The 21982-nt window shown below is 41.2% G+C and overlaps 1 protein-coding gene across 1 annotated transcript in view; it reads right to left on the reverse strand.

Moving 5' to 3' along the window:
* The window catches only part of PSPC1 (paraspeckle component 1), a 60342-nt gene extending 48436 nt beyond the window's left edge, over nucleotides 1–11906 (reverse strand). Inside the window, exons 1-2 of the mRNA XM_059903228.1 lie at nucleotides 11378–11906; nucleotides 5052–5353 (exon numbers count right to left, since the gene is read on the reverse strand). Of these exons, the coding sequence (XP_059759211.1) occupies nucleotides 5052–5353; nucleotides 11378–11737 (662 nt within the window). The 5' untranslated portion in view covers nucleotides 11738–11906. The remainder of the gene's footprint in view (nucleotides 1–5051; nucleotides 5354–11377) is intronic.
* Nucleotides 11907–21982: the final 10076 nt, after the last annotated feature.

Raw genomic sequence — 21982 nt, forward strand, 5'->3', positions numbered from 1 at the left:
TTAAATAAATTAGCAAAGAAAAAAACAAATTTGTACATATAGTGAAAAAACTATGACAAAATGCTAACAATCAGTGAATGTAGATAACATTTATATTAACATTAAAGGATTGTTTTAAAGGGAAAATATCTTTCTCTAAACTGAAATTAAAACAAGACACTTTTGGGGCTTCCCTGGTGGCGCAGTGGCTGAGAATCTGCCTGCCAATGCAGGGGACACGGGTTCAAGCCCTGGTCTGGGAGGATCCCACATGCCGCGGAGCAACTAGGCCCGTGAGCCACAACTACTGAGCCTGCGCGTCTAGAGCCTGTGTTCCGCAACAAGAGGCCACGATGGTGAGAGGCACACGCACCGCGATGAAGAGTGGCCCCCACTTGCCGCAACTAGAGAAAGCCCTCGCACAGAAACGAAGACCCAACACAGCCATAAATAAATAAACAAATAAAATTAAAAAAAAAAAAAAAGTTAAGGATGTACCTCACATATCTTATTAAAAAAAAAAAAAAAAAACAAGACACTTTTTCCTCCTTCTAAGGAAGCAACTCCAACATCATCTTTAGGGTATCAGTTGGAAAACAGTAAGAACAGACCACTATATCTTCATTTAAGTTAACCTTCAATGATCTTTAAAAAAACAAACAAACAAAAAAGAAGGGAAAGGGAAAAAAATTTGAAAAGTGAGCACCTATCATTATGCCTACTCAATTCCTGTGAGCTCCAGGCATGAGCACCTCTGCTGCTCTAGGTGTGATTCTAATGTTTAAAGATGTGGACATACCTTTATTATCATAGGTGAAGCTTTTTAATTTCCCCTTTTTTCTATTTTCCTGCCTCTTTTGTAATTTCAAAACAGCACAGATATATAATTTACACATACTTTTGCATACTGTGTGGTAATCATTATATATACTGTGTACAAGGCCATTTACCTAAAGCCATGTGTAGTATACAACATTTTATGACAATTTAAAGGTATTTTCAAGAAAAATTTTGATTACATAAGATGTCTACATTTAGAAACTAAATCCCTATGATACCACTCCTATAAATCACTTGTATTACCTCAGATATCTGAGATACAGTCAGTCCATCAGTAAATATTTGATTACCTAACAGGTACCAAGACTGCAGTTGGGGCTAGGGATACAATGATAAACAATCCCTGAAAGTCTTCTCAGAGACCCACCGCCTCCAAAAAAATGAGTAAACAAAAGAACCATTTTAAGACCTAAGAAGAAAAAACGATGCTGTCAGAAAGAATAACAGAGGGGCCACTTTAGATAACGCAGTCCAGAAAATCCTCTCCATAAAGCGACACTTCAGCTGAGACCAACTATTCGAACAGCAGGGAGAAGAGCATCCTGAGCTCCATGAGAATGTTTAACAACAAAGGACCTGAGCAAGGAGAGTCTACAGAAAGAAGAAACCACTCCACCTGCAGCACAGTATGAGAAGCAAGGGAGGGCTTCCCTGGTGGCGCAGTGGTTGAGAATCTGCCTGCCAATGCAGGGGACACGGGTTTGAGCCCTGGTCTGGGAAGATCCCACATGCCGCGGAGCAACTAGGCCCGTGAGCCACAATTACTGAGCCTGCGCGTCTGGAGCCTGTGCTCCGCAACAAGAGAGGCCGCGATAGTGAGAGGCCCGCGCACCGCGATGAAGAGTGGCCCCCACTTGCCGCAACTAGGGAAAGCCCTCGCACAGAAACGAAGACCCAACACAGCCATAAATAAATAAATAAATAAATAAAATTTTTTTAAAAAGCAAGGGAGAGACTTCCCTGGTGGCACAGTGGTTACGAATCCGCCTGCCGACGCAGGGAACGTGGGTTTGATCCATGGTCCTGAAGATAAGATCCCACATGCCGCAGAGCAACTAGGCCTGTGTGCCACAACTACTGAGCCCACGCGCCTAGAGCCTCTGCTCTGCAAGAAGAGAAGCCACAGCAAAGAGAAGCCCGCGCACCACAATGAAGAGTAGCCCCCACTCCCCACAACTAAAGAAAGCCCATGCACCGCAACGAAAACCCAATGCAGCCATAAATAAATAAATTTACTTAAAAAAAAAAAAAGAAGCAAGGGATTTGGCATCAGACTAAACTCCACCATTTATTTGCTGTGCAATCTTAAGCAAATTACTTAACATCTCTGGGCCAATTTTCTCACCTGAAAAATGGAACAAATAATAACCAGTGTTGTTCTGGAAATCCATGAAATAAGACACATAAAATGTTCAACACCTTGCCCATTCCCTCAAAATTGTTTATAAATTATTCTAAAAGCTACCTGTAAGAAACAGTTAAATATTTACCAATGCCTGGCTATGACTTTAAAAAACAGCAATTAATCAAAGCCTGCAGTGGAAAAAACATACTAACCACACACCTTGCCTACTGCTTTAGTCCTTGCCTTCCTTCACTCTTTAAGTAACTATTACAAGCTTACTATGTGGCCAAGAAATATCAGAATACAAATGTTAGGATTATAGTGTCAAGCCAGACAAAGTCCCTGCCCTAGTGGAGCTTATATTCTACCGCAGAGAAAGACATGCAAGTTAACACTAAGTGCTATGAAGAAAAATAAATTGGAAAGTAAAGCATCAGGCTATTTTAAGATAAAACAGTCAGCTTCCCTGAGGAGATAACATCTTAGCGAAATGTGAATAAAATGCAAGAGCAAGGCCTGTGATGATCTGGAGAGAGAGCATCTCTAAGGAAAGGGAACAAGACCCAAGTCTCTGAGAGAACAAGTTGGCAGAGCTGTAATTCATGCTACATCTGCTATAAAACAGTTTTAGCACAAATGCTTAACTGTCAAAAACAAACTGAAAAATGCTTTACAAATCACCAAACGAAGCTCCTTGGGGCCAGGAAACAATTTTTTTTACATTGTCTTTGTATCCAATTCCCCAAATCCTAAAATATTTGAATGATCCCAATCAACAGCACAAGTGCCAGAGGTGGGCACAGTATCAGATAAAAGAAATCAATTCAGTAATCAACTAAGGAACTTTTACACCAAATTCAGTCTGAAGACTAAGTAAGAATGCATATCCAGAGCTTTCCTGTGGGCAAACTGAAAGGAAAGACATGTTAATATGGCAACAGGTTTAATGACCATCATAATTACTTTAAAATATTTTTAAGTAAATGGAGAGATACATCACATTCATGGATTGGTAAAGGTTGATAGAACATGTTAATGTTCCCCAGAATGACCTGTAAACTCAAAGCAATTCCAATCAAAAGCCCAGCAGATTATAAACAGAAACTAACGCACCATTGTAAAGCAATTATACTCCAATAAAGATGTTTTAAAAAAAAAAAGGCCCAGCAGAATTTTTTTTAATTGACAAGCTGATTTTAAAACCAGTAAGGATATACAAAGAAATGATAATAAACAGAACAATTTTGCAAAAAGAATGAAGTTGGATGATACTATCTGACTTCAAAGCTTAGAATAAGGTAATTAAGAAAGTACAGTACTGGTGTAATAGACATACTGATCAATTAAACAGAAAAGAGTACAGATTTTTTTTCCAGTTTTTTGATAAAGGTAAAAGGTAACAAAGGGGAAATCATAATCTTTTCAATTAATAGTGCCAGAACACCCAGATATCTATGACAAATAAATAAACTGTTACCTCCCATCATACTCAATACGAATCACAGGTTTAAATAAAAAGCTATAAAATTTCTCCAGAAAACATGAGAAAGCTTTGCTACCTGCGGAAAGGCAAAGATATCATACAAGGATTCAAAAAGAACAAAGCATGAAAGAAAATAAATTAATAAACTGGACTTCACAAAATATAAAAACTTCTGCCTTTGAAAAACACTATTTAAAAAATTAAAAAGCAAACCACAGACTGGGAGAAATAGTCTTAATACAGACCTGTACCCAGATTTGTTAATAATGTAAGACAAACAAGTCAATTAAAAAACAGGCAAAAAATGTCAACAGACATTTCACAAAACACACAAAAATAGCCAAAAAGCACATGAAAAGATGCTCATCATTGGTCATTAGGAAAATAAAACTTAAACCACAATGAGACACCACTACACTCACTAGAATATCTAAAAGGCTGAAAATACGAAGTGCTGGTGAGGACATGATCAACTAGAACTCTCTCAGTCATTGCTGGTGGGAATGTAAAATGGTACAAACATTTTGGAAAACACTTTGGCAGTTTCCTATAAAGCTGAACATATGGTCATTTACTCCTAAGTATTACCCAAGCCACATGAAAGCATAATGTTCACAAGAAGCTTTGTACACAAATGTTCATAACAGCTTTATTCACAATGGCCAGTAGTTGGAAGCAACTTGAACATCCACCCACAGGTCACCGGACAAAGTTGTAACTCAGCCATAAAAAGGAACAAAATACTGATACAGTGATATGGATGAAATCTCATAAACATGCTAAGCAAAACAAATCAGACATGAAAGAATACACACTATTTAATTTCATTTCTATGAAATACAAGAAAAGACAAAACTAATTTATAATAACAAAAAGATCAAGAGCGGTCTGGGCAGGGATAAGATGCTCTAGGCAGGGATAAGAGGTAGGGAGTCACTGCAAAAGGACACAAAGGAACTTTTGTTGGATGCTGGAAATGTTCTATATCTTGACTGTGGTAGTAGGTTACATACATACATTTTTAAAAACTCACTGAGCTCTACATGCAAAATTGGGTGCATTTTAACACATGTAAATTATACTTCAAAGTTGATTAAAATGTCATTCATTCATTAAACGTAACATTTTGCTTTGCACACAATAGACGTTCAGTAAGTTGAACAAAAATTGTAATACAAAACATTCCTGAGATTCATGTAGAATGGATCAGTACACTGAAGTCTGAAAAAAGTATGACTCCTGACGGTACATAAATATACCCTATTTGTATTCACTGAGTATTTACTCAACACCTACTTACCACATGCCAAGGCAACATAGAGAATGCACTACAAATAAAGAAGTGAGAACAGAGAGAAGCCCATGTGTAACTGTATAGAAGAATGACAAGACGTTTAAACTCACGTTGTTAGCAAGAATGCCCCATCACCACATCTCTCCAGAGCCTTTCGTGCAGGAGGTTTTGCTGCGAATTCCACAAAGCCTTTTCCCGTAGCTCTACCACGGTCATCCACGACAACCACAGCTTTCTCTACTGGACCAAACTGGGAAAATGCTTGCTCTAGAAGCTCATTGGAGACAACCGGAGAGAGGTTCTTGACAGTTAAGGCTGCTCCATGTGTAGCAAAACGAATTCGGAGAGGTCTACTCTTCAAAATGGTGCCATCCAGCTCTGCTTTTGCAATTTCAGCCAGTGTTCTGGACTCCTTTTTAGGAAGAAAAAAATCACCTTTTAAAAATTACAGTAACAAAAAATTTTAAATAGTGGTTTGTTTCTAGGGAGGAGAGCTGGGCAGCTTTAGAAAATGACTGATAAGGTCATTTTGTTTTTGTGTCTTTCAATGATGGTATCACATGCATTTTATTAATATTTTAAAGATATTAATTTTCAACATTTTAAGTAGAAAGTTCCAACCTCAATGTCGTGTAAAAAGTCATCACTTAAAGATGATCTACTCATAAACAAATTACCAGCTATTAAATATTCAAAATAGTATCTTTGATAAATCTCCTACATGTATTAAAAGAAACACATAATTACTTTTTGAGACCGATTACCAGTTACTAGAAACTATTACTGAAAATATATTAATTCTCTATACACTCCATGGTTCTGATATTTGTATCTTAATAAAGCATACCACCTCTCCAATGCCAGACAAATCCCTTTCCATTTTTATTTCCATTTCTCTTTTATATTATCTGTAAAAAACTACTATCAGGTGTTATTAATCACCTCTTCTGAAATACTTTCATGGGCCACACATTTCTCACCACTACAGTGAGAGAAGCAAACACACATTCATGGGCTGTAAGGGTTCTCTCCCAAAAAAAGAGTTCTCTCCATTATACAGAAAAGTGCACATACACTTATTATAAACTAGAAAATATGTCATTGCTGAAACTACAAGTTAAGAGAACTTCCTTCTTGAAGAATTCAAAGTTGGTATAAAACATAGGCATCTAAAACAACAAACTAGTAAACTTACTACAAGTATGTTCTTTTTGTGCTGTGAAAACTTCCCTGCAAAAACTGAAAGAGGCTTTATATGCATTTGTGAGAAAAGTACAAATGTACTTTCTTATGAAAAGTCTTAAGGTCACAATAGCTTTTTATTCAATCCCTAAAATGTTCACAACAGTTTTAAATTACTGCACTTAAGCAAAAATCTACCTACAGAACTAATTTTACAAAGACAAATGAACCTAACCTTTTTATAGATATTCAAAATGGCCATTTTGTTTATTACTCTTAACTTAGTAACAGTAGTAGTAGTACCAGCGAACATTTCACGAATATCTAACAAGGGATATGTCCTTTGCAGCTAAGATGTCAGGTAATCCAGCAACTCTGAGAGGCAGATTTTAGGAATAGAGTCTTGAATTAAAATGCTGCCATACATATAACTGCGAATGGGAAGAAACGTGAGGAAATTTCATGGGGTGATGATAACATCTTGATCTAAAATCATGAAATCATACAGTTAAAATTTGTGCATTTCATTATATGTAGATTTCAAATACCTTAAAAAACAATATTGGACTCTAGTTAATGATAAGCATGCTGAAGTGTTTAAGATTCATGGACTGATGGACGGATGGAGATAAGAGATAAAGAGATATGTGAAAAAAAACACAGCAAAATTTAATTGTAGAATCTAGGCATTAAGTGTATGAATGTTCATTTCTATACTCTGAAATTATTCATAACAGTATGTTTGTGGGCAGGGGAATAGAGAGAGCCTGGTGAGGACTTTGTAAAACTGTCAAGTGTTTCTAGAGGGCATCTCCTGTTCAGATTCAGTCAGACATAGTGACAATGTCACGTATCTTCTTTTTTTCAGGATGAGCAAGAAATCTCCATTTTTATGTTAAATCAAGTACTTTTTTACTGTTGGCAACAAATTCAATTTTTAATATTTTCTGGCCAAATAAAATGTTTATGCTGTCAGGAATTTTCAATGCCACAGTCCATCTTCAAAGTTTATACTTTTTATGGTTTTAAATGGTTCTACATCAGGGTTCCCCAATCTCAGCACTAGTGGCATTAGGGGCAAGATAATTCTTATTGTGGAGGGCTGTCCCGTGCATTGTAGGATGTTTACGCTAGTAGAACCACCCCCCAGTTTGACTACCAAAAATGTCTCCAGACATTGCCAAATGTCCCCTGGGAAGCAAAACCACTCCATGTGAGAACCACTGCTCCAAATGTGTACCAAAGTAACTGTAAAGTCAATTAAAATTATGTATTTGAAATGAATCAAAGATTTCTTTACTTCATAGCTCCCAATGACAATAAGATAACTTTTATTAAGTGGTTACTACATGTCAGCCATTCATTCCTCCCCCCATATATATACATATACACACACGTGTGTGTGCACTATCTTTCATTATCCTTACCAAAAATCTAGTAAAGTGCGTTTTGTTACTATCCTCACTTCGCATACGGGGAAACAGGCTTATAAAGGTTCAAAGTAACTTGTCCAAGATCACACACAAATGCTGATTTCAATCTATACAAAATTCACAACCTCCATCACCATAAATACAGCCTTCCAGCTGGTATCCCTGCATCACTCTTCATAAAACGTAAAACTACAGGTTCTTAACTGAAAGGAATACAAAAAACAAACAAAAAGAAACTTACATGACTACCCCAAAACAGAGACTGCTTCAACTAGCGTCTAATGATTTCCACTGGCTCCACTTTCACTTTCCAACAGCTCTTTCCAAAGCACATGATCTTTTCTCCCATTGTTTACTAATGGTGAAAATTCCCCACCGCAAGAGTACTAATAAGTTAATAAGTATAAGGAAATACACTGACGCAAAATGAAAAAATCCTTGTGGTCATTCAGTAAAGTTGCTTAAGTAGCCTGCAGTACATTCATAGTGTGAAATACAATGTGGTCATTAAAAAGAATCTAGTGCCATGAAAAGATGTTGAAGATGTTTATATTAAATGAAAAACTCAAAGCACAATAAAATGTGTATGGTACAATTTGATTTTTATGGAAAAATTACACAATGTTTAACAGTGATCATGTTTAGTAAATGTACTAAGGTAGGGAAGATCTGCTAATGTTAGAGTTGTAATTAAGAGAATGTCCCTGAAATAAAAGATGACTTCAAACTACATGCTGGGCAGGCCCATTACATTCTCTGCTACGTCTCCTCTAATATTTGAACGTTCTATAAGAAGCACATATCATTTCATAATTAAACATAAAAAAGCTAGAGGAGGGGGTTTAGTCCCCAATGACTGACTAAAAGTAAATTCAGTTGATTTTAATTCTTTAATTAGAACAATGGTTCTCAAACTTTAACAAGTATCAGAATAACATCGAAGGGTGGTTAAATCTCAAAATTGCTGGGCCCCAACCCCAAATTTTCTGATTCAGTAGATCAAGGGTGAGGCCCTAGAATTTGCTTTTCTAAGAAATTCCCAGTGAACAATTTTTGAGATGGTTTAGGGTCAGCACTGCTAGCATGAATGGCAGGGAAAATAATTTAAGTGGACTTCTGCTTACACTAGGAAGAGATCCGAAGTTACTGGACGGGGACCAACCACACTTCTGTGAATCACTGCTCCAGAAATCTGGTTTACTAAAGCTAAAAGTAGGGGAAAATAAAAGCAGAAACCAAGTTCCAGTCACACTAATGACAGTTTTAACTACAGTAAACTTGCTTTAAAATGAACTACAACTTTTCAGTTAATTTATCCAATCTAAATTGTCAGTAACCATCCAAAACCTAAAAAGCAGAGTCTGGGTCTAAAATTCCACAAAATGTGTCCAAAATACACACAGTCTTTCTCATCGCTCATGTACCATGGACTCACAATCTGGGTTAGAACCTCACGAGTAGCTGCCACTTAAATTCTTTTCCCCACCATTACATACACCATCTCAAAAATGTTGCCTCACCTCATCAATTAACTGGAAAACTACAATTAACTAGAAATAAATTATACATTAACTACTAAACAAGTAAAAAGAATTCCTAAAAACACAAATCAGATCAAATTATACCACTATTTTAGAGTCACTACACCACCAGTACACACTATAGCCACCATACCATTACTTATATTCAGATCAGGTATGCACTATGATTTTTCTAAGTAGAAAAAAATACATAATAACTCAGAAATATTTAAAGCTCTTAAATCTACCTGTTAAACACAGAGTTCGGATTAAACAGTAAAATTATCCATGAAGTAAATCTCATAAACTAAATTCTAATTTCCAACTGACAAATTTTTAACATTCCTACACAAAAATTTAGGGTGATGGAGTCTAGAGGAGCATATCTCAAAGGAGCGGACAACAGCAGCCCTTCTCACCTCCCCATTTCATAATCCCATAATTTTTTTAAAGAAAAGAAAAGCGAGGGCTTCCCTGGTGGCGCAGTGGTTGAGAATCTGCCTGCCAATGCAGGGGACACGGGTTCGAGCCCTGGTCTGGGAAGATCCCACATGCCGCGGAGCAACTAGGCCCGTGAGCCACAATTACTGAGCCTGCGCGTCTGGAGCCTGTGCTCCACAAGAGAGGCCGCGATAGTGAAAGGTCCGCGCACCGCGATGAAGAGTGGCCCCCGCTTGCCGCAACTAGAGAAAGCCCTCGCACAGAAACGAAGACCCAACACAGCCAAAAATAAAATAAATAAATAAATAAAGGGAAGGAGCAAGCTTTAAAAAAAAAAAAAAAAAAAAAAAGCAAGGACCTGTATTTTCCAATATAGTAGCCACAAACCACATGTGGCTATTTAAATTAAGAATAAAAATACAGTGTGAAAAAAAATAAAAAATAAAAATGGGAAAACTGAGAAAAAAATTACAAAAAAAAATTAATTAATTAAGAATAAATAAAATTTAAAAGTCAACTCCTCGGCCACAACAGCCACATTGCAAGTGTTGAACACTCACATACGGCCAGTGGCTATTCTACTGGACAGTGCAGACACACTGAGGGAGGAAGAATTTTTAGTAGCTTTAAAATTAGCAAGGAAAAAGATTTTTCCACATCAAAAAAGAAATGTTTATTGGCTTAAGTATAAGGCTTCCAAAACAGGGAAATGCAGCCTTACCATTCTTCCTCCAGAATGTCGACTTCAAATAGAACAAGATGGTGCCAGAGGCCAAAGATTGTGAAAATGTTAAATAACACCCTTCTGGAAAGTTTACTAAAAGTTGCCTATAATACGTTATTGTAGAAGTCTAAAACCCTAACTTCCTTTAAGATAAATTTTGGATTTACGTTAAAAATAATTTTAGCAAGTGAAAGGCTGTTTCTCTAATGTCCAAAGAATAATTAAACATACTTATAATTTTATGTTCAAAATGCCAATTATTAAACTTGAATTTTAAGAAAATGTCTAACCCTTCTCTTGAAGCCATTTAGATCTTCAAATGTTCTAACACTAGTGTCACTGAATTATAATCAGTTTTCTCTACATATTAAAATTTTGCCTTTGTCTACTCACGGAGAGAACTCGATTTGGAAAGTTTAAGTTCCAAAAAGAAAGCTTCGGGAAACTGCAATGAACATAAAATTTGAGGATCAAACTAGAAAGACAACAGACACAAAACCCACTTATTTATATAAGACGTTCTCCCTCTAAGAAAGATATTCTGTTGGGGGAAAAAAAATCCATCTAAACACGAATTACATTAACTTTGTATAAGCGACACTGCGAGCACAAAGCACACAGAAAAACCTAATAAAGTAGCTCTTTTGTCCTGTAAGTGTAAACTCACTGCTCAAATTTCTTTTAAAGATAATTAGGGAGGCACAGTTTATGCATGATGTCGGAAAACCTATTAAGGTTCAGACTGAAAAGGGGTAAAGTATGTGCTATTCTAGTATCACAATGTATAAGCGAGACATAAAATAGCGGTAAGTCCTCGTGGGAAGCACCCTCACACGAGGCACGCGCTGAGGGGAGGAGAGGGGAAGCGAGGGGAGGGGAGGCGAGGGGAGGCGAGGGGAGGGGAGGCGAGGGGAGGCGAGGGGAGGGGAGGGGAGGGGAGAGGAGGGGAGGGGAGAGGAGGGGAGGGGAGGGGAAGCGAGGGGAGGGGAGGCGAGGGGAGGGGGAGGAGGGGGGACGAGGGGAGGGGGAGGAAGGGGGACGAGGGGAGGGGGACGAGGGGAGGAGGGGGAGGGGGGAGGGGAGGGACGACCTCTCGGCCCCCGGGGCCCCGCGCCCCGCCCCCGGCCGCCCCTCACCAGGCGGATGAAGCCGAAGCCGCGGTCGCGGTTGATGAACACCTCGCTGGGCTCGCCGTAGCGCTCGAACAGCCGCTTGAAGTCGTCCTCGGTGATGTCCGTGGGCAGGTTCCCCACGAAGAGGCGGCAGCGCTGCGTGTACGTCTTCTCACCCGGCTTGAGGAAGCTCTTGATGTCGATGGTGAAGCCGCCCTCCTCGGCCGGCCGGTCCTCGGCGGGCACGGCGGGCGCGGGCGGCTCGCCGGGAAGGGCGAGCGCCATGGCCGCCGGCTCGCCCTCGCCGGCCGCCGACTCCAGAGCGCGGAGGCGCGCCGGGTTCTTCTCGATGCGCACTTGCTTCAGGTTTCCTCTCAGCATCATCTCAGCGCGTGCCCCCCAGGACCCGGCCTAGAGCTCGACCTGCGTGTCGATGTCCGCGCACAGAACCGGGGTCGGGAAGGACGCGCTCGAGGACGCCGCCAGCCCGCCGCCCGCACTCACGCCCCGGCCGCTCGCCCAAGATGGCGCCGCCACAACCGCGGTGGGAAGGAGAGACGCCGCACAAGCCCCGCCCCTCCGCCGAAGCCGCGCCGGTGCCAACGCGCCTGCGTACTGCTGCGCCCACGGGGCCCTGGTGGCGCGCGCATGCGCACCGCTCTGCGCGCGTCCCTGTTCGCAGCCTTCCCACGGCTGAGAGGAAGGCAGATCCCTAACCCCGTAGGTAACAGTGATGTTGGAAGTTGCAGCAGTGTGTGAAAACGCAGTGATTCGGGAAATATCCACATTCTCTTAGATGCCCAGCTCAGTTTTCAATGACAGCAGAAAGTGAAAACTTGCAGATTTTATACATAGCATTGAATAACGAGGTATTTCCCAGTGATTGAAACAAGTAAAAACACATTTCTGCCCTTTTCAAGAGCAAGTTTTTATTATATTTCCTAGTGAAAAATCCAATTCTATAACATAATTGTGGTGTTGATTATTCACCTCAGAGAAGGACTCCGTGAACACCTATGGACCACACCCTAGGACAGGGTCATCAAACGTTTTCTGCAAAGCGCCAGATGGCAAATATTTTAAGATCTTCAAGCCATAATCTGGGTCGGCCAAACTACTCAGTTCTGCCCAGTACAGCTCCTGGCACGTGGTAGGTCTTCATTGAGTATTAAAAAGAAATGAATTCACAGTCACTTTACAAAACCGTTCAGCAGTTTCTCGCGAACTTAAACAAATGCTTACTTTAGAACAGCAATCCCTCTCCTATTCATCCAACTGAAATGAAAACTTGTGTTCACACAAAAACCTGCATGAAAATGTTCATAGGGCTTTATTTGTAATCAACGAAAACTGGAAACAACCCAAATGTCCAACTGGTGAATAGACTACCAGTGGTACATTCATATAATAGAATATATTCAGCAGTAAAAAGGAATAAACTCCTGATAGACGCAATAATGTGACTCAAAGGCTACATACCGAATATATGACGTTCTGGAAAACTAGCTACAGAACACAGATCAGTGGTTGCCAGGAGCTGGGAGGTAGGGAGGGGTTGACTAAGTAGAGATACAGAGAAGTTTTTGGAAAGGTAGAAGTACATCTTGGGACTTCCCTGGCAGACCATTGCTTAGGACTCCACGCTTTCATTGCCGTGGCCCCGGGTTCAATCCCTGGTTGGGGAACTGAGATCCTCCCCACCTCACTCACAGCTGATATTGTCAAATTTATTAATTTCTCCAAAAAAAAAGGCACAGTAAATGAAATTGTCTCATTCTATCAGCACCAAATCAACCAACCTAATTCCATATGTAGCTACACGCTCTGCCTTCCCTCCTGTTACAATGAATGAATGGTCAAAAATCCCCTCTTAGGCCAAACCACTGGATGGCAGGTTTCAAGTTCTTTGCTTCTGCAGTTACCTAATCCCCTTCCAAGTGCTTAGTTACTTGATCTGTACGGAACTATTCCCATCAGCAAAAGAAACTGTTGATAAAACTTTCATCTTGGGAAAAAAAAAAAAAAGGAAAGAAAAGGAAAAAACCTTCTCTACACCACACGTTGTCCTTTAGCTACTGTTTCTTTAGTCAAGAAAGAAAGGAAGGAAACAAGAGTTGTCTGTTTTCTGTCTCAATTTGCTCATCCTTGATTTCTTCTTCAGCCACACTGATCAGATGTCTATCCCACATTCCATGCCTCTGAAACCTCTCATGTCACCATGGGAGACAGCTTCCACTTTGACCAGATGCAGCAGTCATATCACAGATCTTTCAGCAGCATTTGATGTTGTAGATCTGGGCCTGAGTTTTTTCATGTGTAATGTGGGAAGAATACCTTCTTTACAGAGTTATTGTGCCTATTAAATGAATTAAAGTATAGTCTTTGGAAAATAATCTGGCATCATAAATACAAGTACTATTATCGATCGCTTCCCTCCTACCTTCTTGAAACACTATTCTACCTTCTGCACTACGATGTTCCCTGATATTCTCACAGCCACTGGCCACTCCTTACTCTCTCTGTCTTTCCTGGGAATCTTCACTTGAGAACGTTGGAGAACCACAGGTCCAAGTCCTCCTCTCCTCTTCTGCTACACTCATTCCCTAGGTCAGACCGTCCACACCAGGGTGCCTCAGAAGCATTGGAGCAGGTTTTTTAAACCTCAACACTGTTGATATTTTGGACCAAATAATCATTTTTTGTGAGGAGATGTTTAGCAGCATCACTGGCTACTACCCAGTAGATGCCAGTAACACCCCACTCGCAGTGGTTACAAACCAAAATGTGCTGGGAATTATTCTAATTGCTTTACACTTACTAATCATCACAACAATCTTTTAAGGTATGTACTATTAATATCATCTTTTTTCTAAGACTTTATTTTTTGGAGCTGTTTTCAGTTCCCTGCAAAATTAAAGGGACAGTACAGAGATTTCCCACGCATTCCCTGCCCTCCACCTGCACAGTCTCCCCACTATCAACATCCCCACCACATGGGACATTTGTTACATTTATTGACCCTACACTGACACGTCATCATCGCCCAGAGTCAAGAGTTTACATTAGGGTCACTCTTGGTGTTGTACAGACTCTGTGGGTCTGAAAAAATGTATAATGATGTGTATCCAGCATTGTAGTATCCCACGTAGTATTTTCACTGCCCTAAATCTCCTCTGTTCTCCACTTATTCATCCCTCTCCCCATCCAGCCCCTGTTAACCCCTGATTTCTTCACTGTCTCCATAGCTTTGCCTTTCCAGAACATTTCTATGTAGCCTTTTCAGTCTGTCTTCTTCCACTAAATAATATGCATTTAAAGTATTCTATGTCTTTTCCTGATCTTATAGATCACTTCTTTCTAATGTTAAATAATATTACACTGTCTGGATGTACAACAGTTTATTTATCCATTCACCTACTGAAGGACAACTTGGTTGTTTCAAGTCTGGCAATTATGAATAAAGCTGCTATAAACATCTGTGTCTGGGGCTTCCCTGGTGACACAGTAGTTAAGAATCCACCTGACAATGCAGGGGACACGGGTTCGAGCCCTGGTCTGGGAAGATCCCACATGCCGTGGAGCAACTAAGCCCGTGCGCCACAACTGCTGAGCCTGCGTGCTACAGTTACTGAAGCCCACGCGCCTAGAGCCCGTGCTCTGCAACAAGAGAAGCCACCGCAATGAGAAGCCCGCGCACTGCAACAAAGAGTAGCCCCTGCTCGCTGCAACTAGAGAAAGCCCGCACGCAGCAACGAAGACCCAATGCAGCCAAAAATAAATAAATTAATTAAATTATAAACAACAACAACAACAACATCTGTGTGCAGGTTTTTGTGTGGACTTTTAATTTTTCCATCCTCTGGGTAAATACTAGCAGTGAGATTGCTGGATCATATGGTAAGTGTTTGGTTGGATCATATGGTAAGGGTTTGGTTTTTGAGAAACAGCCAGTGTCTTCCTAAGTGGCTGCACCATTTTGCGTTCCCATCAGCAATGAGTGAGAGTTCCTTTTGCTCCATATCCTCCAGCATTTGGTGTTGTCAGTGTTCCAGATTTTGGCCATTCTAGCAGGGGTACAGTGGTATATCATTTTTATTTGAGTTTGCATTTCCCTGATAACATACAACATGGAGCATCTTTTCATATGCTCATTTCCCATCTACATCTTTGCTGAAGTGTCTGTTAAGGTCGTTGGCCCATTTCTTAACCAGGTGTTTTCTTATTGTTGAATTGTAAGAGTTCTTTGTAAATTTTAGATAACAGTCCTTTATCAGATGTGTCTTTGACAAATATTTTCCCCCAACCTATGGCTTGTCTTGGCTTGTCTTTTTATTCTTGTGACATTGTCTTTCACAGGACGGAAGCTTTTAATTTTAACGAAGTTCAGCTTATCAATTCTTTCTTTCACGGATTGTGCCTTTGGCGTATCTAAGAAGTCAGCACCAAAGCAAAAGCCATCTAAACTTTCTCCAGTTTTTCTTCTAGGAATTTTATAGTTCTACATTTTACATTTAGGTCTGTGGTCCATTTTGAGTTAACTTTTTGAAGGATGTAAGGTTTGTATCTAGATACAGTGTTTTACATATGGATGTCCAGTCATTCCAGCACCATTTGTTGAAAAGACAATCTTTGCTCCATTGTATTACATTTGCTCCTTTGTCAAAGATCAGTTGATCTATACCCATGAGGGTCTATTTCTGGACTCTATTCTGTTCCATGGATCTCTTTTTCTTTTGCCAGTGCCACACTGTCTTGATTACTGTAACTTTATGGTAAGTCTGGTAGTCAGGTAGCATCAGTCCTCCAACTTTCTTCTTCAGTATTGTGTTGACTATTCTGAATCTTTTCCCTCTCCACGTAAACTTAAGAATCGGTTTTTGTCCATATCGACAAAATAACTTGCTAGGATTTTGATTGGGATGCCATTGAATCTATGGATCAAGTTAGGGAGAACTGACATCTTGACAATATTGTCTTCCTATTCATGAACATGGACTATCTCTCCATTTACTTAGTTAGTCTTTGATTTCATTCATAAGAGATTTGTAGTTTTCCTCATATAGATCTTGTAGATAATTTGTTACATTTATATCTAAGTATTCATTTGTTTTAGGTGGCAATGTAAGTGGTATTGTGTTTGTAATTCCAAATTCCACATGTTCGTTGCTGGTGTGTAAAAACATTACTGACTTTTGTGTATTAACCTTGTATCCTGCAATCATCCATTTACTTTTTTTTTTTTTTTTTTTTGGCCATACCACGTGGCTTGTGGGGTCTTAGTTCCCTGACCAGGGATAGAACCCGAGCCCCCTGCATTGACAGCATGGAGTCTTTTTTTTTTTTTTTTTTAATTTATTTATGGCTGTGTTGGGTCTTCGTTTCTGTGTGAGGGCTTTCTCTAGTTGCGGCAAGCGGGGACCACTCTTCATCGCGGTGCGCGGGCCTCTCATTATCGCGGCCTCCCTTGTTGCAGAGCACAGGCTCCAGACGCGCAGGCTCAGTAATTGTGGCTCACGGGCCTAGTTGCTCCGTGGCATGTGGGATCTTCCCAGACCAGGGCTCGAACCCGTGTCCCCTGCATTGGCAGGCAGATTCTCAACCACTGCGCCACCAGGGAAGCCCCCGACAGCATGGAGTCTTAACCATTGGACCGCCAGGGAAATCTCCCCCCTCCATTTACTTTTAATCTATATATGCCTTTATACATTTTTTTAAAGATTTATTTTTTTAAATTTATTTATTTTATTTTATTTTTAGCTGCATCTGGTCTTAGTTGCGGCACACGGGATCTTCACTGAGGTATATGGGATCTTCCCTTGCGGTGCACGGGCTCTTTGTTGTGGCACACAGGCTTATCTCTACTTACAGTGTGCAGGCTCCAGAGCACGTGAGCTCTGTCGTTTGCACCACGCAGACTCTCTAGTTGAGGCACAAGAGCTCAGTAGTCGTGGCGCATGGGCTTAGTTGCTCCACAGCATGTGGGATCTTAGTTCCCCGACCAGGGATCAAACCCGCGTCCCCTGCAGTGTAAGGCAGATTCTCTACCACTGGACCACCAGGGAAGTCCCTATGCCTTTATATTTAAAGTGGGTTTCTTATACGCAACATAGAATTGGGTCTTGTTTTTTGATCAACCCTGTCTTTTAATTGGTAATCTCTGTCTTTTAATTGGTGCACTTAGATCAATGATGTTCAAAGTGATTACTGATATAGTTTAATATATACCATATTTGTTATCATTTTCCATTTGTTGCCCTAGGTCTTTGTTCCTATATTTATATATATATATATATATATATATATATATATATATATATATTTTTTTTTTTTTTATTAATTTATTTTTATTTTTGGCTGTATTGGGTCTTCGTTTCTGTACGAGGGCTTTCTCTAGTTGCGGCAAGCGGGGGCCACTCTTCATCGCGGTGCGCGGGCCTCTCACTATCGCGGCCTCTCTTGTTGCGGAGCACAGGCTCTAGACGCGCAGGCTCAGTAGTTGTGGCTCATGGGCCTAGTTGCTCTGCGGCATGTGGGATCTTCCCAGACCAGGGCCCAAACCCGTGTCCCCTGCATTGGCAGGCAGATTCTCAACCACTGTGCCACCAGGGAAGCCCTATATTTATATTTTTTAATTGAAGTATAGTTGATTCACAATGTTATGCTAATTACTGCTGTACAGCAATGTGACTTAATTATACATATAATACATTCATTTTCATTCTTTTCCATTATGGTGTATCATGTTCCTATTTTTGTAGACCACACTTTCTGCCTTTTGTGGTTTTAACTATGCATTTTATAATTTCATTTTCTCTCCTTCTTAGCATATCAGTTGTACTTATTTTTCTACTTTTTTAAGTGGTTGTCCTAGAGTTTGCAATATACATTTATTTACAACTAATCCAAGACCACTTTCAAATAACACTGATAACTTCACAGGTAGTACAATTTGTAATAGTAAAATAATCCTGATTCCTCCCTCCCATCCCTTGTATCATTTCAGTCATTCATTTCATCCATATACAAGCATATATATGTATAATTTAATATATTGTTGCTATTATTATCTTGAACAAAGTTATCTGTTAGATCAATTAAGAATAAGAAAAATAAAAGTTTTTATTTTATATTCACATTCCTTCTCCAGTGCTCTTAGTTTCTTTATATAAATCTGAGTATCTGACATATATTATTTTCTTTCTCTGTAAAGCACATCTTTCAACATTTCTTACAAAGCAGATCCAGTAGCAACAAATTCCCTCAATTTATCTTTGTCTGAAAAAGTCTTTATTTTTCCTTCGCTTTTGAAGGATAAGATTGCAGGGAACAGAATTCTACAATGGTGTTTTTTTTCCTCAACACTTTAAATATTTCACTCCACTCTCTCTTGTTTGCCTTGTTTCTGAGGAGAAGTCAAATGTAATTATAATCTTTGTTCCTCTATTGGTAAGGTGTTTTCTTTCTCTGGCTTCTTTCAGGATTTTTTCCTTTAATTTTCTGTCGTTTGAACACGACATGCCCACGTGTAGTTTGTTTTTGTGTTTATCCTGCTTGGAGCTCTCTGAGCTTCATGGATCTGTGGTTTGGTATCTGACATTAATTTGGGAAATTCTCAGTCATTATTGTTTCAAATATTTCTCCTGTTCCTTTCTTTCTTCTTCCTCTGGTGTTCCCATGACTTGCATTTACACTTCCACAGTTCTTGGATATTCTCTTCTGTTCCCCCCTGACCTCCCTCCTTGTTTCATTGCTTTTCAGTTTTGGAGGATCTTTTGGGTTTGCTTTTGTTGTTGTTTTTATTTTTATTTTTTATAGATTTATTTATTTATTTATGGCTGCCATTGGGCCTTCGTTGCAGCGCACGGGCTTCTCACTGCGGTGGCTTCTCTTGTTGCGGAGCACGGGCTCTAGGCATGTGGGCTCAGTAGTCGTGGCTCGCGGACTCCAGAGCGCAGGCTCAGTAGCTGTGGCGCACGGGCTTAGTTGCTCCGCGGCATGTGGGATCTTCCCAGACCAGGGTTCGAACCCATGTCCCCTGCACTGGCAGGTGGATTCTTAACCGCTGCACCACCAGGGACGCCCCGGAGTTGTTTTAAGGTCAGTTCGATAAGGCCGCAGGCACGGGCCCCGTCTTCTCTCCCGGCTCCCGCAGGCGCCCCCCAAGCGTCCCCACCTCCTCCGCTCCCACCACCCGCAGGCGGGGCTCGGCCCGCGGTCTGTGCGCCAGCGCCCGCGCCCTGCGGCCCAGGAGAGGCACCAGGAGGAGGGGTGATGCACCTGGGCCCGGCTCCTGGAGCCCCATCTGCGCGATGGGCGGCGGCGCAGAGGCTGGATCAGGGCCGGGGCTTCCAGGGTGGGGTGCGCCCTCGCCCCGAGAGCCCCGCGGTAGCCTCGGGCGGGGACCCTTCCCTGTGAAAGCCTCCACGTGCCCACAGCGGCGGCACTAGGAGGCCCTGACCAGACAACGTCCTTCTCTGCAAAGGGAGTGACAATCTGGGCCACCAGGGAAGCCCGCGACTTACGGATAAGCAGAGTTTCACCCACAGAAGGAGGAGGAGGCAGGACCATAGAGTTTTTAAACTTTGATCGGAGCTATTTAGCGGAAGAACACAAAGAGATGCAGTCATTTTTCAGTTCAAGGATGTAATACGAATCTGCGGAGAGTGAAAGCACAGGCCACACCTGCACTGATACAGGAAGAAGCTCTTGGCCTGCAAGCCTGCGGTTCTTGGTCATGCCTTCCGCCTGTCAATGGTGCCTAGATGATCTCACCTGATGTAACCAAGATTGAGAGCTACGGGCCTCCCCAAAGCCTGTCAGCACTGCCAATTACCTTCTTTCTTGAGGGGAATTTGTGCATTTAAGGATACCTAAATCGTTTCCTGAAACTTATCAATTATGAACACATAGCAGGGTTCTGCTTGCAAATAAATATGCAAACAAAAATAAGGGAGGTGAGGAAGGTCAAACCAGGTAAAGAGACGATTTACACAAAACCTGGAGTCGTAACAGGGTCTGCCTCTCGGGGAAACAGGAAGTTTAGAAAGCCAAGTCCCTGGAGGGATGGGTAGGAAGGAATTACAGGTGAAGCTGGTCGAGGCTGCTGGGGCCCAATAGTAAGTGTCCTTGTGCCAAGGCGAAAGCTGGTGTGTCCTCTCGAAACCCCACGCGTGTTAAAGTCCTGACCACAAGGACCGCAGAATGCGACTGCACTTGGAGATGATATTTTAAAGAGGTAGTTAAGTTTAAATGCCTTCATTAGGTGGGCCCCAATCTGATATGACTGGTATCCTTATGCGAATAGGAGTTTGGGGACTTCCCTGGTGGTCCAGTGGTTAGGACTCAGCACTCTCACTGCCGTGGGCCAGGGTTCAATCCCTGGTGGGGGAACTAAGATTCCGCAAGCCACGTGGCATATCCACCCCCCCAAAAAAAGTAAATGGATGAAAGAAGATGGCCTGTAACTTTTCTTTCTTGTATTATGCTTGTCAGGTTTTGTTATTTCTTTGATATTCGTTCAGTATCTTTGTCAGGATATTTTTGGCCTTGTAAAACAAGTTGTGAAGTGCCCTTTTCTTTCTATTTTCTGGGAGTTTATGTTCAAGATGGGTATTGTCTCTTCCCTAGGGAAGATTTCACCAGAGAAGGAATCTGAGCCTGCAGTTTTCTTTGTGATAAGTCTTGTAATTTCAGAGTCAACTTCTTAAACAGAGACAAGCCATTCAGATTTTCTATTTTTTCTTGGGACAGATTTGGTAAGTTGTTTCTCAAGTGATTAGTCTATCACATCAAATTTGTCAAACTCTTTGACCTGTTGGTCACAATACTTTCTTACTTTTTAGTGTCCATAGGATCTCCAGTGGTTCTTCATATTGGTTATTTTTCTCTTTTTTGCTCCCTTGGTAAGTTTCAATAGTGAAACTGAGTAGGACCCTGTGCGGCTTTCCTGGGTATAAGCCTCTCCATGTTCCCCACCTTTCGTTTGTAGGAAAAGCTTTGATCTCCTAGGTCTTCCCTGAGTTCCAAAGAGCAGACTCAAGCAGCTAATAATTAGAGAAGTGAGAAAATGCAGAAACAAGTAATAGTAGCTTGAACAACAGTTGAGCCATAAATCAGTTGCAGGACCTCCAGTTCCTCCTCAAGGGATGTAGGTAACAATCTGAGCAGAGCCTTCAGTCATTTCACAGAAACCAGGGCCCTGCCGCATGGAAACTGCTTAACAAAGTCAGAGACCCAGGCAAACTGGAGCCAGACTGACAGAAATCTGTGTGTTAAGACCCAACCAATCAGAAGAACCATGAGCTGATCACACACTTAAGACCCTTACCCTAATTTTAGTCTTTAAAAACCCTTGCCCTGAAGCCACCAGGGAATTCGGGGCATTCGAGGGCTAGCTGCCAGGTCTCCTTGCTGGTGCCTTGCAAATAAATGCTACTTTCCTTCCCCACAAGCCGGGTCAGTGGATTGACTGCTGTGCCTCGGGCGGGCGACCCGAGTTCGGTTTGGTAAACTGGAGGTTTACAGTTCTATTAATTTGTAAGCACATGGCTTATGAAAGTCTTTTTAACACGCGTGTGAGTGAGCTGTTAGTCGCATTTCCCGGGTTTTAGGTTTCCCTTGCTCTATCTG

This window comes from Balaenoptera ricei, chromosome 18 (assembly GCF_028023285.1).
Source record: "Balaenoptera ricei isolate mBalRic1 chromosome 18, mBalRic1.hap2, whole genome shotgun sequence".
Lineage (NCBI taxonomy): Eukaryota > Metazoa > Chordata > Mammalia > Artiodactyla > Balaenopteridae > Balaenoptera > Balaenoptera ricei.